This window comes from Cavia porcellus, unplaced genomic scaffold (assembly GCF_034190915.1).
Source record: "Cavia porcellus strain 051 isolate PalLab524CR breed Dunkin Hartley unplaced genomic scaffold, mCavPor4.1 scaffold_16, whole genome shotgun sequence".
Taxonomy (NCBI): Eukaryota; Metazoa; Chordata; class Mammalia; order Rodentia; family Caviidae; genus Cavia; species Cavia porcellus.
The window spans coordinates 50,250,960-50,267,380 of record NW_026947499.1 but is presented as its reverse complement, the minus strand read 5'-3'; the positions used below and the strand labels follow the sequence as shown (position 1 = coordinate 50,267,380).

General features: G+C 41.9%; 1 protein-coding gene across 1 annotated transcript in view; it reads right to left on the bottom strand.

The window, feature by feature from the left end:
- The window catches only part of Otoa (otoancorin), a 75,365-nt gene that overhangs the window by 26,152 nt on the left and 32,792 nt on the right, over positions 1-16,421 (bottom strand). The window contains exons 13-19 of the mRNA XM_003478198.4: positions 15,514-15,681; positions 14,597-14,737; positions 13,137-13,195; positions 12,863-12,980; positions 5,662-5,735; positions 3,080-3,215; positions 1,914-2,104 (exon numbers count right to left, since the gene is read on the bottom strand). Coding sequence (XP_003478246.2) covers positions 1,914-2,104; positions 3,080-3,215; positions 5,662-5,735; positions 12,863-12,980; positions 13,137-13,195; positions 14,597-14,737; positions 15,514-15,681 — 887 coding nt within the window. The remainder of the gene's footprint in view (positions 1-1,913; positions 2,105-3,079; positions 3,216-5,661; positions 5,736-12,862; positions 12,981-13,136; positions 13,196-14,596; positions 14,738-15,513; positions 15,682-16,421) is intronic.

Genomic DNA, 16,421 nt, shown 5'->3' with positions numbered 1-16,421 from the left:
CATTTTAGGGAGGGGCCAACTGAACCTGGGACTTGGAGCAGCTATGGGTGGCTTCCTCTCAGGGCTCCCATGACTGGGTAAACCACAACCATGGGAGACATCCAGGGTCAAGGGCTGAGGTCAGGCCAGCAAGAGACACCCCGAGTGCTGTCGGCTGAACACCTCAGGCCCCAGCCTCACAACCATTGGCCAGAATCAGCCTGAACTTCTGTGGAGTTGAAACCAACAGAATTGGTACCCCATCCTAATCCTGCTGCAGGCTTGCCAGGAGCATCCAGCATGGAGCCGAACTCTGTCCGCCTCCTTTGTGTACCATAACGGTGGAGACACAACCTAAGCTGAACACCACCACAAAACTGTAGACCCCAGAAGATTAACTACAGGCTTGAAATCACAGAGAAATCTTTTTCTCTTTCTCTTTGCATTTGTTTTGTTGTTGTTATTGTTTTTGTTTTTTCACGAGTGTCAACTTTGTTTCTAGAGGGTTTTTTTTTTTTTGTTTTACTTAGTTCTTGGTTTGGGGGGATTTTTTTCCTTCTTTCTTTCCCCCCATTTTTCTTCACCAGTTTCCCAAAGCTGGGTAATCTTTCTTTGTCCTTCATCTTTGCTTCTAATCTCTTTCTCTTCTTTTATTTCTCTATTTTTTCCACTTATCCATTTTAAATGTTCTCCCAGGGGTAAAACTGTCCTATCAAGAAGATATTAATGTATATAACTTTCTGATTTGTCTTAGACTTTTTACGTAACTATACATAAAACCTTATACATATAGTTAAATGTGGCAAGTTAATAGTTATCGCTGTCACTTTTAAGGCTGTGTTTGATGCTATTGTCATTACTGATTGTGCTACTTTAGCCAAGGTGACATAGTGATTGTGATCAGTTGTTCCCCCTATATGTCAATACAGAGATTGTCTGGAGGCCATAACCAATACCATTGTCCAGCACCAAAGAACTGGTACTGGGCCAATTAGGCAGCAACTTCTCATCTCTAATAAATTGAACAGGCAAGATCTTGAGCCAGACTCAAAAGCCAAAGTGCAGATGCACCTACAAGACATCTCTGAAAAGTAGTCATTTCCTAAGGAGATCTTGATACTAGTAATAAAGCTGCCTACCATGAGCAATTCACAAGAATCAACACAAAAATAAATGTCAAAACATAGAAAAAGAAGAAGACATAGAACCAAGATGCAACCCCAGACCTCCAGCTTGCCCAAGGCAAATCCAGGGAGTATTAAAGCAGAAGAAATCAAAAGCCACCCAGCTGAACTTTCTGAATTGGTATCATCAAAAATTGTAACAAAGATGAATGAAGCTCTAGAAAAACACAAATCAGTAATACTTTCACTTTTTTTAATAATTAAAAAGATGGTGAACATAATAAGGACCTGGTTAGTGAATATAGAATAGACAAAGATAAAATAAGACAGGAGCTTACAAAAGTGATAAATACCCAACATAGGAAAAAACTAGATTCCATGAAAGAGATTTGAGCAGATATCCAATGAGCTTAAAAATTCTATTGAAATTATATGAAACAGAATCAGTCAGTGTGGGAACAGAATATCAGACCCAGAAGACAGGTTTGAGGTTAGCAATCATCAAATGAAAGACTTCCTAAAGCAATACCAAACCTCACATTTTAATGTGCCATATTTTCAAAACTCTTTCCCTTCCCATATGCTGGATGTCAGTGGCAACCATGTAAGACCTGCTGGCAGCTACAATTGTTCCCACTTCACAGGGAATCTGAAGCCAAAAAAAGGAAGTACACATTTCCAGAATAGGTGTATGCATCTGATCATATCCTACACTAGAAACTATCTCTGATGACACGGCAGGAGAGTCAGCTTTAGTTCCCCCTCACCCAGCATGCTCAGCCCCACAAAGCTGAGCCCCAGCCCTCTCACCCACACTGCTCCAGGAGCCGGAGCCTCACTGCAGCCTTCTGTTCCGGGCTGAGGTCTGGGCAAGCTCTGAGGCCAGGCAAAGCGGTGGCCCAAGCCCTGGGGGAGATTCCTCTTTCAATAAAGGTTGCTGGTAAATGACAGAGCAGTTTTCCCACGATGTCCACAATGTACTCATCAGCCATGGAATTGCCCTGAAACCAACAAATGAAGCTTATGAGACATCTATCAGGGCTTGAGGACATGACTCCTTAAAAATACTTCCTGCCGCTGGGAATTTAGCTCAGCGGCATAAGTGCCTGCCTTGCAAGCAAGCAGTCGTGAGTTCGATCCCTGGTACCAATAAAAAAGAAAAAGGAAAAGAAAAATACTTCCTGCCCCAAACTTCTTAAAGATTCCCACATGGACCACCAGAGATAGAGAAGAGCCTGATTTTCCCCAGGGACAGTGACCTCAGAAATCTGAGAAAACCTAGCTGGGCACATCCTGAGCACTCAGGAGATAAGAGCTGTTATTGTCACAGCTCTAGGGACTCTCCAGAGTTTAACAAGCATCATAAAATTAGCATAACGTATTTAAAAAAAACAACACTTGAAAGTTTGTATGGAGCTTAAAAGCTTTCAAAGTTCTTCCTCTAAATGGCAAAAATACCTTATGTTTATTGTGTGCTATGTTCCAGCCACTGCCTTAAGTGTCCACAGGTCTTGATACATTCAATGTTCCTACTAACTGTCAGAGGTAAGCACTAATATCATCCAATTTTTAAAGACAGCTCCCCAGGCAGCCTGACCCCAGGATATTGCCTTAAGCACTGTCCACTTTATGCCCTCCAGAACTCCAGGAGGCACCCATCTTATAGATGACAAGACTGAGACTCAGGGAAGGGAAGTGACTTTCCTAAAGCATGCCTAGAACTCAGACTCTGTAAGCCTTGCTTTTTTCCCAGTCCTCCAGGGTAGCCTTTCCCATTCAGGACCTTGGACAGCAGTCTGCAGAACCAATGGCTTAAAATGGTTCCAACCAGTGGTTTTAAAGCCCGGAGTTAGATTTCTTAGCAGCACAGCAGGCTCGAGATCCCAGGCAGATCCTCTCAAAGGCTCCCTAGGTAGGCACAGATATCACAAGGGGAAGGGACCTAAGTGAAAGTGTCATTTATGACATTTCCTTACCAGGCACTTCAGCACCTTCCTGAGAACCAAATTCTTTTTGTAAGAATCTAAAACCAAGGAGTCCAACTGATTCTTCCCCAGGCTGATCAGAAAGGGCGCACACTTGGAGGCTGGGACAGAAGCCAGGAAGCGTGCCCTGGAGAGGGAAAGGGAGACTGAGAAGAGGAAGAGAGTGGTTGCTCTGCATTTGCTCCTGAAATCAGGGTCCCACACACAAGAGTTCATCACAAGAACGATTCAAATGCTTCAAATATGTGTTCTCCCTAGTAATGTGTGTTCTCCCCAGTGATGCTGTGGCTCCTTGTGGCCTGGTGCAAGTCTCCGCTCATCGTGCTTCTCTTATGGGGAGGGAAACAAACTTCCTACGGTACTTCTTTTCTAGAGGCAGGAAGCGAACTTCCCAAAATGCTCCTCTTCTAAGCCTCAGCAATACTGATCAGAGGCTGCATCCTCCATAAACATGATGACTGATGGACTAGTTGAAGGAAGAGATAGAGAAAGGGGAAATAGAATAAAATGGAAAGTAAAAAATAGAAACAAAAAGTGAGAAGAATAAGAGAAATGATCCCCAATTGTGTCTCCTTCCAGCCCAGAGTCCTCTCCTAAACCTTTGACTGTGGGTTTGATGGGGTCAGGGAAGGATCTTACAATGATTTTTGACTCACCAAAGCTCAACACTATTCAGTAAAATATTTTCCTATTATATAATTTCTCTTATTAGGATGAAATTAAAGTTTTCTCCTTGAAAGGCAAAAATGAAACAAAGGTTGCCAAGATCCACATGGAGTATTCATCCTAGCCACTTAACTGTTCCGAAACCAGATTGAATATCTTCCTTCAAACATATTCTTTCTCCTCTATGTTGCTTCTGGATCTGTTTCCGCTTTACTTCCAAACTGTCATTGTTCCCTAATATTAATCTAGTCTGTTCTCATCTCTCCATTTCCAGTAAAAGTCTTCTCTGTTTCCTCATTCATTCAGCAAATATCTACAGTGTTTATTGCAACCAGGCCCTGCATTCATACCCAGACATAGCAACGACAAGACATAAGTTCTCCCTGGCTTCTTGGTGCTTAGTTTTAGGAGGGAGAAGAAACACAGAAGCCAAACAGGGTAAACTGAAATGACAGATTATTTCAGTGAATGACAAATGTAAGGGAGAAAATACAACGGCTTTGCCATACAGAGAATGATGATGGGGTAATCAAAAGGGCGCATTCTAAGCCAGGACTATCTGTGTAGAGACATGAGGGGGCGGAGCCACCCATGTGTATATCTGGGCTACTGAAATCAGCTTCCATCATCTTCTTCCTTCCACACAGCCCCTGTTTTCTGCCTGGATGATGGTGATGACTTTTCTAAAACATAAACATGACCACTGCACCCAAAACATAAGTGGAACACATCAGGGTATCACACAAAGCCCCCCATGACTTGATGCCCCTCTTTTATGGCCTTTTCCCTGCACCTGCTTTGCAGATATGCACCATGTAGTTTGATGGCCTCTTCCACCACTGGATCAGATGTCCCCATGATTCTCCCTGGAGTGTCCGTCTAAATCTCTACCCCATCTCTTCCTTCAGGCCCTCTTGACTCTCCAGCCCAAAAACAATACTCCCTTTTGCATGCCCACTTCCTGTTCCCCATTGTCACAGTAGCAGACTGGGGGATCTAGGAAAACCAATCCTTTCCCTCTAATCTTTGTGATTTGAGGTGTGGCCAGTTTCACTTCCAGCTCCAGTCAAAATTACTCATCCTCCCATTGACTGACTCAAGAAGGCCAAACTGGCCCGATTAAGACCAGTGAAAGTCAAACCCAAAACTTTCATTAAGAATGAAGAGAAGAAAAAGTCTTTCTCTTTTCCCTGAATATGACACTCAGAAAATGTAACTTTGGGTCTTCCAAGGGGCATAGGAGAGAAGCGACCTGCCTGATAGTGAAGCCAACAGAAGAAAGCTGGCCCAAGAGACAGATGACGTTTTTTGAGTCCCTGGATCCAGCCATGCCTGAATTACTCCTGCTCTGGGAATTTCCAGCTACCAGAACCAAAAATTCCTTTGTATCCCTGAGTCATCTGAATCAGGTTCTGTCAGTTTCAACAAAATATCAATTTGATACTATAATTAGCTTCATGCTTGTCTCTCTCCCCAAAGACTGTAAGGGGGAAATTCAGCTCTCTCTCAGAACTAGCACACAGTAAGTACCCAATTACATATTTTTGAATGAACTAAGACTATAATAGCAAAAAGAGGCAGAAAGAAGAAAAGATAAACAGCGTCCTGACCATGACTGAGAAGCAGAAAGTCCCCTCTATCAGGCCTACCTCAAAAGCCAACCTAAATGAGACTTGCTTCACTGGTAATCGTTCAGGCAAGGGTTACTTTGCCTTTGGTTTTTAAATAAAAGAAAAAGCAAGAGAGTTCAAAAAGGCATGTAATCTACTTGGGGCTTAGCTGTGTGTGGCACTCTCCACTCTGCCCCTGGATCCTCTGGAAAACACAGCAACAAAGAATCACTTTGGTTCAGGTGATCCCACCCATCCTACTGCCAAGCCAGAAGAGAGGGGCCCAGGATCACTTACGGAAGTGTGACCAAGAGGAACAGTGGCATAGAAGACCTGGAAACATCCCAGTATTTCGACGCCAAACAATTAACCTGAAAGATAAGTGCTTTTAGAATTTAGTTCAATAATAATAGCAAACACAGATGGCCACCATCTGTGTGCTAAGCTCCATACTAAATGCTTTTTAGATATTCACTTATCATTCTATGGCATGAGTGCTGCTACTGTGCTCACATTACAGATGAGGAAACAGAGACAATAAAGATGAACACAAAAGTTTAAGTGTGACAATCATCACAGTTTTGTTTACAAGTGAGATATAACATGAATGTCCAGCAGGAGGAGATTAGTTCAGTAAGCTATAGCATATGCAGGCAATGGAATGCTACACAGTGGATGATATAAACTCATTTGTATTTTTTTTAACTCAGGGCCTTGCTTGCCAGACAGGTGCTGCACTGCTGAGCTATATCCCTGGCCCCTCATTTGTACTTTTTACCTCCCATGTAAATATCTTTGTACATTGCAAGAAAAAGAACTCTAAGATCTCCCTGTATAGACCTATGGAAGAGGGACACTCAGTCTCAGGACTGCCAACTTTTTAGATCAAATACCTCTGCAGTGAGAGCTGTTCTGTGCATTGCAGGATGCTCAGCAGCATCCCCAGCTGCCATCCCCTAGATGCCAGTAGCATCCGTCCACATCCACACCCCAGTTGTGACAACCAAGTGTCTCCAGACATACTCAAAAGGTCCCCAAGAGGTCTCCTGTTGAGAACCACTGCTCTAGAGAAATTGGGGGAATTTTTACTTTCTCCATATTATTTCACATAATGATTATATATTCTGGGTAAAATGCAAACAATACAGATAAATTATCTAATTAACTGGTATTTGAAGGTTCTGACCACTGGGACTCTAAGCAGCACCTGTTTGGGGAAACTGCTCCCACTCTAACATGCAGGTCTTCCTCAAAGTGGGTCTGACCTCCATTCATTTACTCAGTTATTGACTTCCCTGCCTGGGCAGGATTTTTAATGTAGTTTGATGACTCTCACCAGGTAACTAATTAGAAATGCAAATTCTGCTATCCAGGGGTGTGGTTCTATGGTAGAATGCTTCCTTAGCATGCACAAAGCCCTGGGTTCAGTCCCCAGTGCCTAAAAAAGAAAAAAAGAAAACTCTTAGGCCTCACCCCAGACCTAATTTATAGGAAACTCTGAGATTGGAGCCTGCAATCCATAGTTTGTGTTTGTTTTGCTTTTGGCCATGCTGGGGGGAGAACCTTGCCTTACACATTAGGCAAGCACTAGGCAAGAGCTCTACCCTGAGCGACACCCCTAGACTTTCAATTTGTGTTTAATAAGCCTCGCTGATACAAGCTCAAATCTGAGAAGCACTTGTAGAATAAATAATCCAAAGAAATGCCTGAGCTGTATTAAAACTTTGCATATTCTTTTAATCTCTTTACTTATTTATTTTTGCATTTGGAATAGTTTATGAGTTAATACAGCTCATTCTTTTTTGTTGAATCCTGCCAGCTTCTTTAAAATATTCCCTATGAAAACACCATCCAAAGTGTGTTTGTCTAATTTTACAAATTTCTTCTTTGCTTACACCAAGACAAATTATTTGAAAAATAAATAAAATGCAGCATTCTTTCTTAGCTCTTTTGCATCCTATACTAGAACATTTTACAACTGTAGAGGTTTAAAACATAACTTCACTCTTTTTCTGTATATGATTGCCTGTCTACTATAAGTGAACTAACTTAATGGAATTAAAGTATTTTGTAACCCCATGGATAGAGGGCCAAGGCTTTAAAGGAAGTATAAGTCTAAAAACTCCAAAACAATTAACTTAAAGATATACTAAAATATTACAGATTCAGCATATTTAGTATTTGCCTGGCAAAGAAAAAGAATAAGTACTAGTCTATATTTGGCTACTATAGCTTCAAGACAAATATCATTTTTCAAAGTATTAATGTTAGGTAGGTTTTACTGAGAGAAAAGATTCATAAGTCATGAGCTTTCTTATCCAAAATCAAACATAATGAGGACTTAACATATGTATTACAAAATGTTGACTAGAAACAAAGGCTATGTCCAAAAATCCCAGGGCCATTAAATAGAAAGGCCTTTGCTTGATTCAAGATTTAGCATCTAGTAACATCATGATTTTAACTGATTTTCCTTTCTTTTTTAATCAATTAAGTTTATTGGTTCATTTAGGTTTAGGCAATGATCACAGTCATCATAGAGAATTTATATCTATATGTGATACAACTTGACGCTTCTTTTTTCTCACCCTCCTCTAAAGTCCTTCTTGCCCCTCTATTTACAAAAGCTTTGTTCCCATTTTCCCTTCTTTTCTCATTTTTTCCTTTTCCCTTCCTTCCTTTTTCCCTCCCTAGTTCTCCTCCCCATTTGAACATTTTCTTCCTATTTCACAATATCTATTCTATATTTTAGTACTTATTTATAGTCCGGGTTCCTCATTCCAGAAAAACAATGTGGTATTTACATGTTCACTCAAGAGTGTGGTCTCAAGGTGTCTTGACCTAGAAATGTCTCAAGTTTAGCTTTCTTTATGGCTGAGTAGTATTCCATTATATTAAAAAAATACATCTTCTTTATCCATTCATCAGTTGATGGGCATTTGGGCTGTTAGCTATTACAAACTGTGCTGTTATAAACATGAGTATACATATATACCTGTGATATAATGCTTTTAATTCTTTCAAGAAGATACCAAGAAGGGGAATAGCTGGATTGAGCTGGACCTCTAGTTTTAGTTTTTCTAGAAATCTCCACACTGATTTTCACAGTGTTTACACCAGTCTACACTCCTGCCAACTGTAGAAAAGGGTTTCTTTTTCCCTACAGCCTCAAGAACATTTGTTATTGGTTGATTTCTTGATAATGCCATTCTTTCTGGAATGAAATGGAATCTCACTTTTGTTTTAATTTGCATCTCTTGAATAACCAGTGATGTTGAACATTTATTCATATATTTATTTGTTGTATCCACTTCTTCATCCTATAAAAGATGCCCATTCTTTTCAGATGCCCATTTCTGGATTGGGTCTTTTAATTTAGGAGGCCTTATTTTTTTAATTATTTAGTTCAGATAGCAGCCCTTTGTCTGAGGATCAGCTGCTATAAATTTTTTCCCACACTGTGAGTTGTCTCTTCATTCTGTTGGTGGTTTCTCTTGCTGCGAAAAAGCTTTTAAATAAAATGAGATCCCAGTTATTGATTCTTTGTGATAGATCCTATATGATAAGGATTTTATTCATGAATCTTTTCCTCTACCAATATCTTCAAGAGTTCTACCTATTTAATCATTCAGCAGATTAAGTGTTTCTGTTTTAATATTTAGGTCTTTGATCCATTTCGATTTTAGTTTAGTGAATAGATTAGTGTAGGGGTCTAGTTTTAGTCTTTAGCATGTAGAAAACCAGTTTTTTCCGCATCATTTATTAAAGAGGCTATCTTTCTTCCAGCAAATGTGCCTGGCTCCTCTGTCAAAGATAAGGTAACTGAGTGTGTCTGGAGTTGTTTCTGCATCTTCTAGTCTGTTCCATTGATCTTCAGGTCTGTTTTTTGCCAGTACCATGCTGTTTCTAGCTACCAGTTTTCATTTTATCCAGATATTCAGAGAAAACCACTGAGTTCTAAAGACAAGTTAATACCTGTTGAACTTAGGTTGAGGACTAATCAAGGTGAAATACTTAATTTGTTGGATAAGCAAATTTCTAGAGACCCAAAACATTACAAAATAAGCTGCTTTTAAAAACACCTTCCCTAGAAAGGATCTTTAAAAACAGTGAAAATTATAGATCTTTCCTAGTGTAAGCAAAATTACCTGTGACAAGCTTAACAAGGCTGATATTCAATGGAGAAAAATAAATCTGCTCTTAGTAATCAGAAAAACTTTAAGCCATTCTTAGTCTCTTATTTTAAGCATCTGTTATTAAAATCTGAGATTTTAATGAATGTTGAGCCTGTGTCTTTAATGCCTTCTTTGCAGCACCTTCTTTGCATTAAAAGTACTGAAATAATGTGTTTCTCGCTTAATTTTCAGTTCTCTGTACCACGTTTTGAAACAGTGGTGAAGGAAGGCATTGCATTCGAGAGCAGGTTGCTGCCAAACAAGGGCATGGTTGCACTGCGAGGGTCTTTCACATCCCAGATTCCCAGGATGCTGCAATCAGGCTTAGTGCTCCAAATATACCATGCTTCTTCTAAAACAGAATCATTCACATGTAACTCCAGCTCTTATCTCTCGCTTTTGCATATTCTCAACTATTTCCGTTCAGTCCTCAAGTCTACATCCTTTTGAGCACTGGCTCACCATCAGCGCAGCGTGGACAGTTTGAGGCACACTATTGTCCACATGGCTCCCCCGAAAACACTATCTAGTCTGATATTGCATTTGATCCACTCTATAAGTGCTTTTGGAAGCAAATTGGTAAAATGTCCCATTATGCTCCATTGATAATGGAGATTTGCAAAACTTTGTATTGACCTCACTGTTAGAATGCCAAAGATAACACTCTCTAAATTAACTCTGAAAAAGTGAGTCAAAGAACAGATGCCAGAAGCCATCAATGTATATATGGTGTCAAAAATGGCGTCAGCCTCAAAATCAAAACAGCAAGGGATGCAAATGCTAACAACTACAGTGTGTGAAAAGCCACCTCGCTGTGTTTAAGGAGCTGCTTCTTAAATAAGTGTTTACAGATATGGCGCATAAAATGTCACAAATACTCTTTTTAAGGATAAAAGAAGTGCTATGGTTTGTGTTTGGATGGCCCCTCAATGCCTCACACAGTCATGGAGCTGGCTGAATCTAGCATTTGTGATTGGCTTGTTGTCTAGCACTGGGATTAGCAGTGTGAGTGTTGTACCCACCCAGGGGCAGGTAGCATGCATACAGCATAAGGGAGAGAAGGAAGCAGGCACTTTTCTTTTGGCCTTTTTGCTCTTGCTGCTTGCCACTGCCATGAACCGCTGCCCCTTAACCATGCCATCCTGCCTTGGAACCAGCTGAATACGGACTGAAACCTCCACAAACTGTGATCTAAACAAATCTTTCCTTCCCTAATTTTGGGCATCAAGTATTTTGTCTCAGCAACAAGGGGAAAATAACTAAGATAATAAGTAATCATTAAAACAACTGGAAGCAATAGCATCTTTGTGTATCTCAGTGGAGTCACTTGTTCCATGAAGTAAGATTTAGGAGCACATGTGTACAATAAGGTATTAAAATTTGTATTCCATATGTTTGGTTCCTATAAGATTTCAGGTTAAGTTGGTCCGAACACCTACGATTTTAGATGTCAGAAATTTTGACATGGTTATACCAAGCCACCAACTGCAACCTTGAATTAGTCAAAAGCTGAGTTCAGATACTTCCAATCTATAGATCTTACCTCTCTCTAGAATTATTACCCATGTCATTAACAAAGAATAATAGCAAGACAAGGACACTGTATTTCCAAACATCAAATTAAAACAGAGAATAACTGGGGGCTGGGGATTTAGCTCAGCAGCATAAGCGCCTGCCTTGCAAGCAGGCAGTCATGAGTTCGATCCCTGGTACCGATAAAAATGAAAAAGACAAAAAAAAAAAAAAAAAAAACAGAGAATAACTGAAACCGCATTCATACAAATGATCTTCTGACATCTGCTTTGATCGGTGTACCCATAACATACATGGGAAACAATGAGGCTATCTGTGTAAAAAAATAAAATTATATGTATATACTGGCAGTAGAATGTCTTCCGTAATTGTTGGAGGTCCTGAGAATCACAGTTAAAATATCCATCTGAAGCACCTGCAATGGCAATGCAAAGCTTTATCAGAGAGGTGGCGTACACATCACAGGAGTGGTCTCTCCATGATCAAAAATGTGGCACAGCACAGTAATTACACCTCCTAATTGACTCCAACACAAGTCTGCATGTAGATGAAGAGCAATCCCATCATTAGTCCATTTAAGATAAAAATCACAAGCACGTAAAAATAATCAGAGCTTCCAATCCTTCACAGCTCTCAGTGTCACCAGAAAACCCCATTCTGGTGCCTTCCAGCAGGCCTTAGTGTCTACCCCAAATAAATTCATAACTCCTGTGTGTATGCAATAGTAGTATGCTAGGACTACCTCTGGATAGAGACAGAGTCGTTTCGCTGTCCTAATTACAAAGCCCTATTCAGTAAGGCTGTCATTCATAATCATCCACAGGCCTTCCATACATGAAGGTGTTTCAGTAGTGTTCTTGAATTCAGAACAATAAAGTCCCGTTTTATTGCAAAAAGACATCTACCGACCGTTCCAAAGTGAAGAGGTGAGAAAAAAAGACGGTAGTTCTCAAAAAATGTGGAATGTATCCAATGCAAAATTCCCACAAAGGCTGTGAGTCCCCGGAATGTTCAGGGCGCCCTCCTGGGGCCCCCATCCTTGTCCTTGCACGCGCGGATGCTGGACCTCACCTCCTCCCATCCCACCCCCCACTCCCGCATGCTTGTCCAGGACTCCTCCTCCCGAGCGCCCCCTACCGACCCCATTAAAGGATTTCAAAGGATTGTAGGCCAGGCGTCCCGGGGGACTGTGGACAGAATTCTCTGTATGGATTTTGTAATCTGGGTCTGAATCACAAGAGGCCCCAGGTGTTTACCTGCCTCCCTCTCAAGACACTCTACAGCCAACAGTTGACAGTGAACCCCCAAACACTGTCCCGAAGGCTTGTTTTATACTAACTGGTCTACTATAAAAAGTCAGTTGCAGCCTCTAGTTTCCACAAAGGGCTAAAGTGTCTGTGGAACCATTTAGAAAATAAAAAAGAAAGAAAATGCTCTTAGAGAATTGTTTTCATTCTCAGCAACCCTTGGAAAAGGACAGGAGCATCAGTGAGGGGTGACCTTCCATCCCAGGAGGACATACTAGGAACATCCAGACAGTATGCCTTACAGACACGTTTCTAAGGTTCACGTATGAGTGTGAAAACCCCAACTTGTTCAAACTTTGGCTGTAGAGATGTAAGTCCATCGAGACTTTAAAAAGAAAGGGAGACAACTCTGTTCAATATCTGATGTCAAATCATTGCTCGAAGCTGAGTAACTCTGGCACAGATATCTTCAGACACCACAATCAATCCAGGCCCAACAGGTGAGGAGTGAGATTTAGAAGCAGGAAGAAGCTTCAGTGATACCTGATCTGGTGAAAGCAGAGAGAGATTGTTCTCAAAATACCGGAAATGGGCCAGGAAGGAGTTGGCATCCATGGCATCAATGTGGGAGCACGTCACGCCTTTGATCAGCTGCCCAGCACTAGGAAACAAAGCCAGGATGGGGAGCAGAAGGGGTAGGGAGGAGAGAGGAAAGGAAGAAGAGAAAGCAGGTTCATTCTGACATAGGTACACGTAGGACTGTCCCGCTCTCCCTCCACAAGGCTCTTCAGCCTGGCACCAAGACATGTGCTCCTACCTCAGGAGTTCCTCAGGCCGTCCAGTCACCTTTGACAGAAATTCATACAGAAACAAGGCCTGAGGGAAGAGAGAGGTCGTCAAAGCAGATGAAGCCCCACCACCACCATGAGGCGCCTAGGGAAGGTGCTCTATGATCCCATTTTACAGATGTGGAAACAAGCTGAACAAAGTATGTTATTAGCTCAGAACTAAATGCTTGCTAAGTGGCCATGACTATTAGAACTGGTGTTAGAGCAATCCTAGAGGTCATGTGGTTATATTCCAGACCATTTTCTACAATTGTACAGGACGAATAGGAGCAAAGCCAAGAGCAGCAGAGCTAGAGTTTTAAGAAGCCGCTGGGCTCTGCAGGCCTGCCTGCTAGTCATGAGCACAGGCGTCCAAAGCCAAAGCAGCTGAATAGCCCAGGATTGGAAGAGCCATCAATAAGGGGAAGCCTGCTGCAGTGCGCTCCCGCAAGCCCTCCCAGATGAGCACTCTAGGAGAACAATACATGGGCGACAGGGGACTCATTTGTTTTAAGGAGCGTAATTTTACAGAATACCTAACTTGCAGATGCAATCAAGTACGACATTCATCTATTTTATAGACTTTGAAACTTTGAACATAATTCCCCGAACGGAGTAAATTATGAGCTAGCACTAGACAGAAGCTTTTGTAACATGGCAGCAGAGGGCCTTCAAATATCACAAAGGCCCAGGTAAGAGGAGGAGGGCTGCAGGGAATCTCTGGGCACTCTGTGTGTGACCCTGGAGATTTTCTAGGGCCCAAGGTCAGGTTCAGGGATCCTCTCAAGATCTTCCCCATCTCAAGAAATGGCAGCTCCATCAATTCAATTGCCAGGACAAAAATATCTAAAAGTCATTGCCAGCAGAGTACATTTTTCAGAGTAAAATAATTGCTCTTGCCGCTGAATTTTGTGGTGGTTTGTTACACGCTATCAACCATTGTAATATCATCCAACCATGTGAGATGCCTGAGCCAGACTCTCTGGAAAAGAGAGAGATTCGGGGGAGGGTCTGTTTAGTTCATATCTGCCTTTCCAGAACCATGAGCAACACGAGGCATGTAATTATTAGGTGCTCAATAAACATTTGAGGAGTGAATGAAATGGAATAGACGAACTGGACAGGAAAGCTCTATGGCCAGGTATCAGTCTCCACAAGCCACCTCAGTGCTAGCGTGACCACTAGCATAGCACGCTGTGCCCGGTCAGGTGCCATGATTCAGCAATCCTCACCAGAAATTAGCCCCACTTTGCACAGAGAAACAGTTTCCCCAAAGCTAACAAATAGGAGCCAGAATTCATGCTAGCTCTTGTCTCACTTCTTAACACTAGGCTATTCTGCTTTCTGGGTAGAATCACACAGAAAAAAAAAATTAGTCTTACCAAATTAACCCTAAAGCATTCCCAGAAAACAGAAAGACAGGACTGATCTGAGCAGATCCTGCTGGTACCTGGCTCCTCCGAAGCTCCTTTTCCTTCAGGACTGAGGAGTTGAATCGGAGTTCTCTCCTTAAATCAAAGAGAGACACTTCCTTGAAGAGAGCCCCTTGCAACTCCACAATGCCCGGGGCCGTGTCTCTGGCTTCATTCAGCTGTCCCAAGTGAGAAGAAAGACAGTGAGAACCTTATAAAAGCTGCTTGGAGATTTGGGTAAGAACTGGCACTGCTCCACAGGCAATAAACTCCATCAGATCTACTCGGCAACTCCATGAGGAAGACAATATTGTTGCCTTCATGCTGAGGTGGAGAAATTAAGGCTAAAAAGTGCTTGGTTGAAAGCCAATACATGAGATTCAAGCTGAAGTCGTGTTACTCAAAACCCACACTGTTCTAACCACACCTGCTCCTACTGTCCACAAGGAGCTTATGTGCAGGCTAAAGCCCTTGGCATTGGTTTCTTAACTGTTTTTGCAATCAGACCCAGCAGACTCAAGAGAAGATGCCTAAGAGTCCCACTGCCAAGCGAGAATGGCACATAGGCCTGACTCTGGACTCTGGAAGGGGCCTTTCAGAAATACTCTGAAAACTTCAGGTTCATTTTAGACTTGACAAACAAGTTTTTTTTTTAATTTAAAGTTATTAGATCATGAAATCTTGTTCAAAAAAAGCCTCCAAATTAGACTGGTTGGAGGAAAGACAGGGTCTGTCTGGGAAGAACTATGGCAGGGTCAAATGTTCTGTCTGAGAAAAGGAAAGATTAGTGTTCAGGAGAAGGCATTTTTGGGGTTCAGAACAACTCAGTACACCGGTAACTGAGATACCCACACCTGTGGACAAACAGCTCAGTGTTCCAGTCCACTCACAAAAGCCCCATCTCACACTCACGGTGAGCCACCGGGTGGCCAAGGACCAGACGTCTTCCTCTCACCTTGCTGAGAACACCGTGCTGCTGGGCAGGTGACAGATCCGACATGTGCTGGGAGACTGTGCTTCTCAGGACCTGCACAAGGTCCTTGCGGTCCATGTTGTAGAAGGCCTGGGTTCCAACCCCTGCCAGCAGCGCCCCCATTTGACTTACACTGTGGAAGGACAGCACCTGGCAAAGGACGGCACAAGGGTGAGCCTGGCTTTGGGTCTTTTGCCTCCCAGACCTACTGGGCCTGTCTGCATGTCGGGTATCAGGCACACGTTAAGGGATCTGCTGGGGGCATTACTGTGTCATTCAAACCCATAGTATACATATTAAGAAATGGTGCCCTTGAGGCCCAGTGGGTCTGAGTGTGTTTAATTTGAACTGATAACATTTAAAAACTATATTTACTTTTTAGATTAATTTCTTTTATGAGAAGGAACTCCCATAAAAGTCCACATTTGAGTTCCTGTTTTTAAAAAAGAAATCTAAACATCAGGGAACACAAGGTTCACATTTCCACCTAGCTACAGTTCATAAGGGCTAAACAGCAGCCACCTCTTTAGGTGGAACACGGATTCTCAGTTTATCCAGCCTCCCATGTCCCCCATTTCTGTAACCTAACAGAAATCTACAAGAAAAGGCCTCACACTCCTCTATCTCCAGGTGGTTAAAACAAAGACTACAAGTCCAATAGTTACAAATGAGTATGATTGAAGCTGTCTGTCCTTTCAGAAATTATGCTTGTTTCTCCTCTCTCCCTTACAGTAAAACTGCTAGGTGGTTTTCCATATAATCAGGGTCAAAACTTGGTCCTACAAAAAAATAGTTGAGTGGTTTCATTCAGTTATTCTCTGAGGCATGAATAGTCTTTTGTCACCAAGAACAGCAAAACTTTTAAAGTGCTTAACTTTTGAGTCAACTGT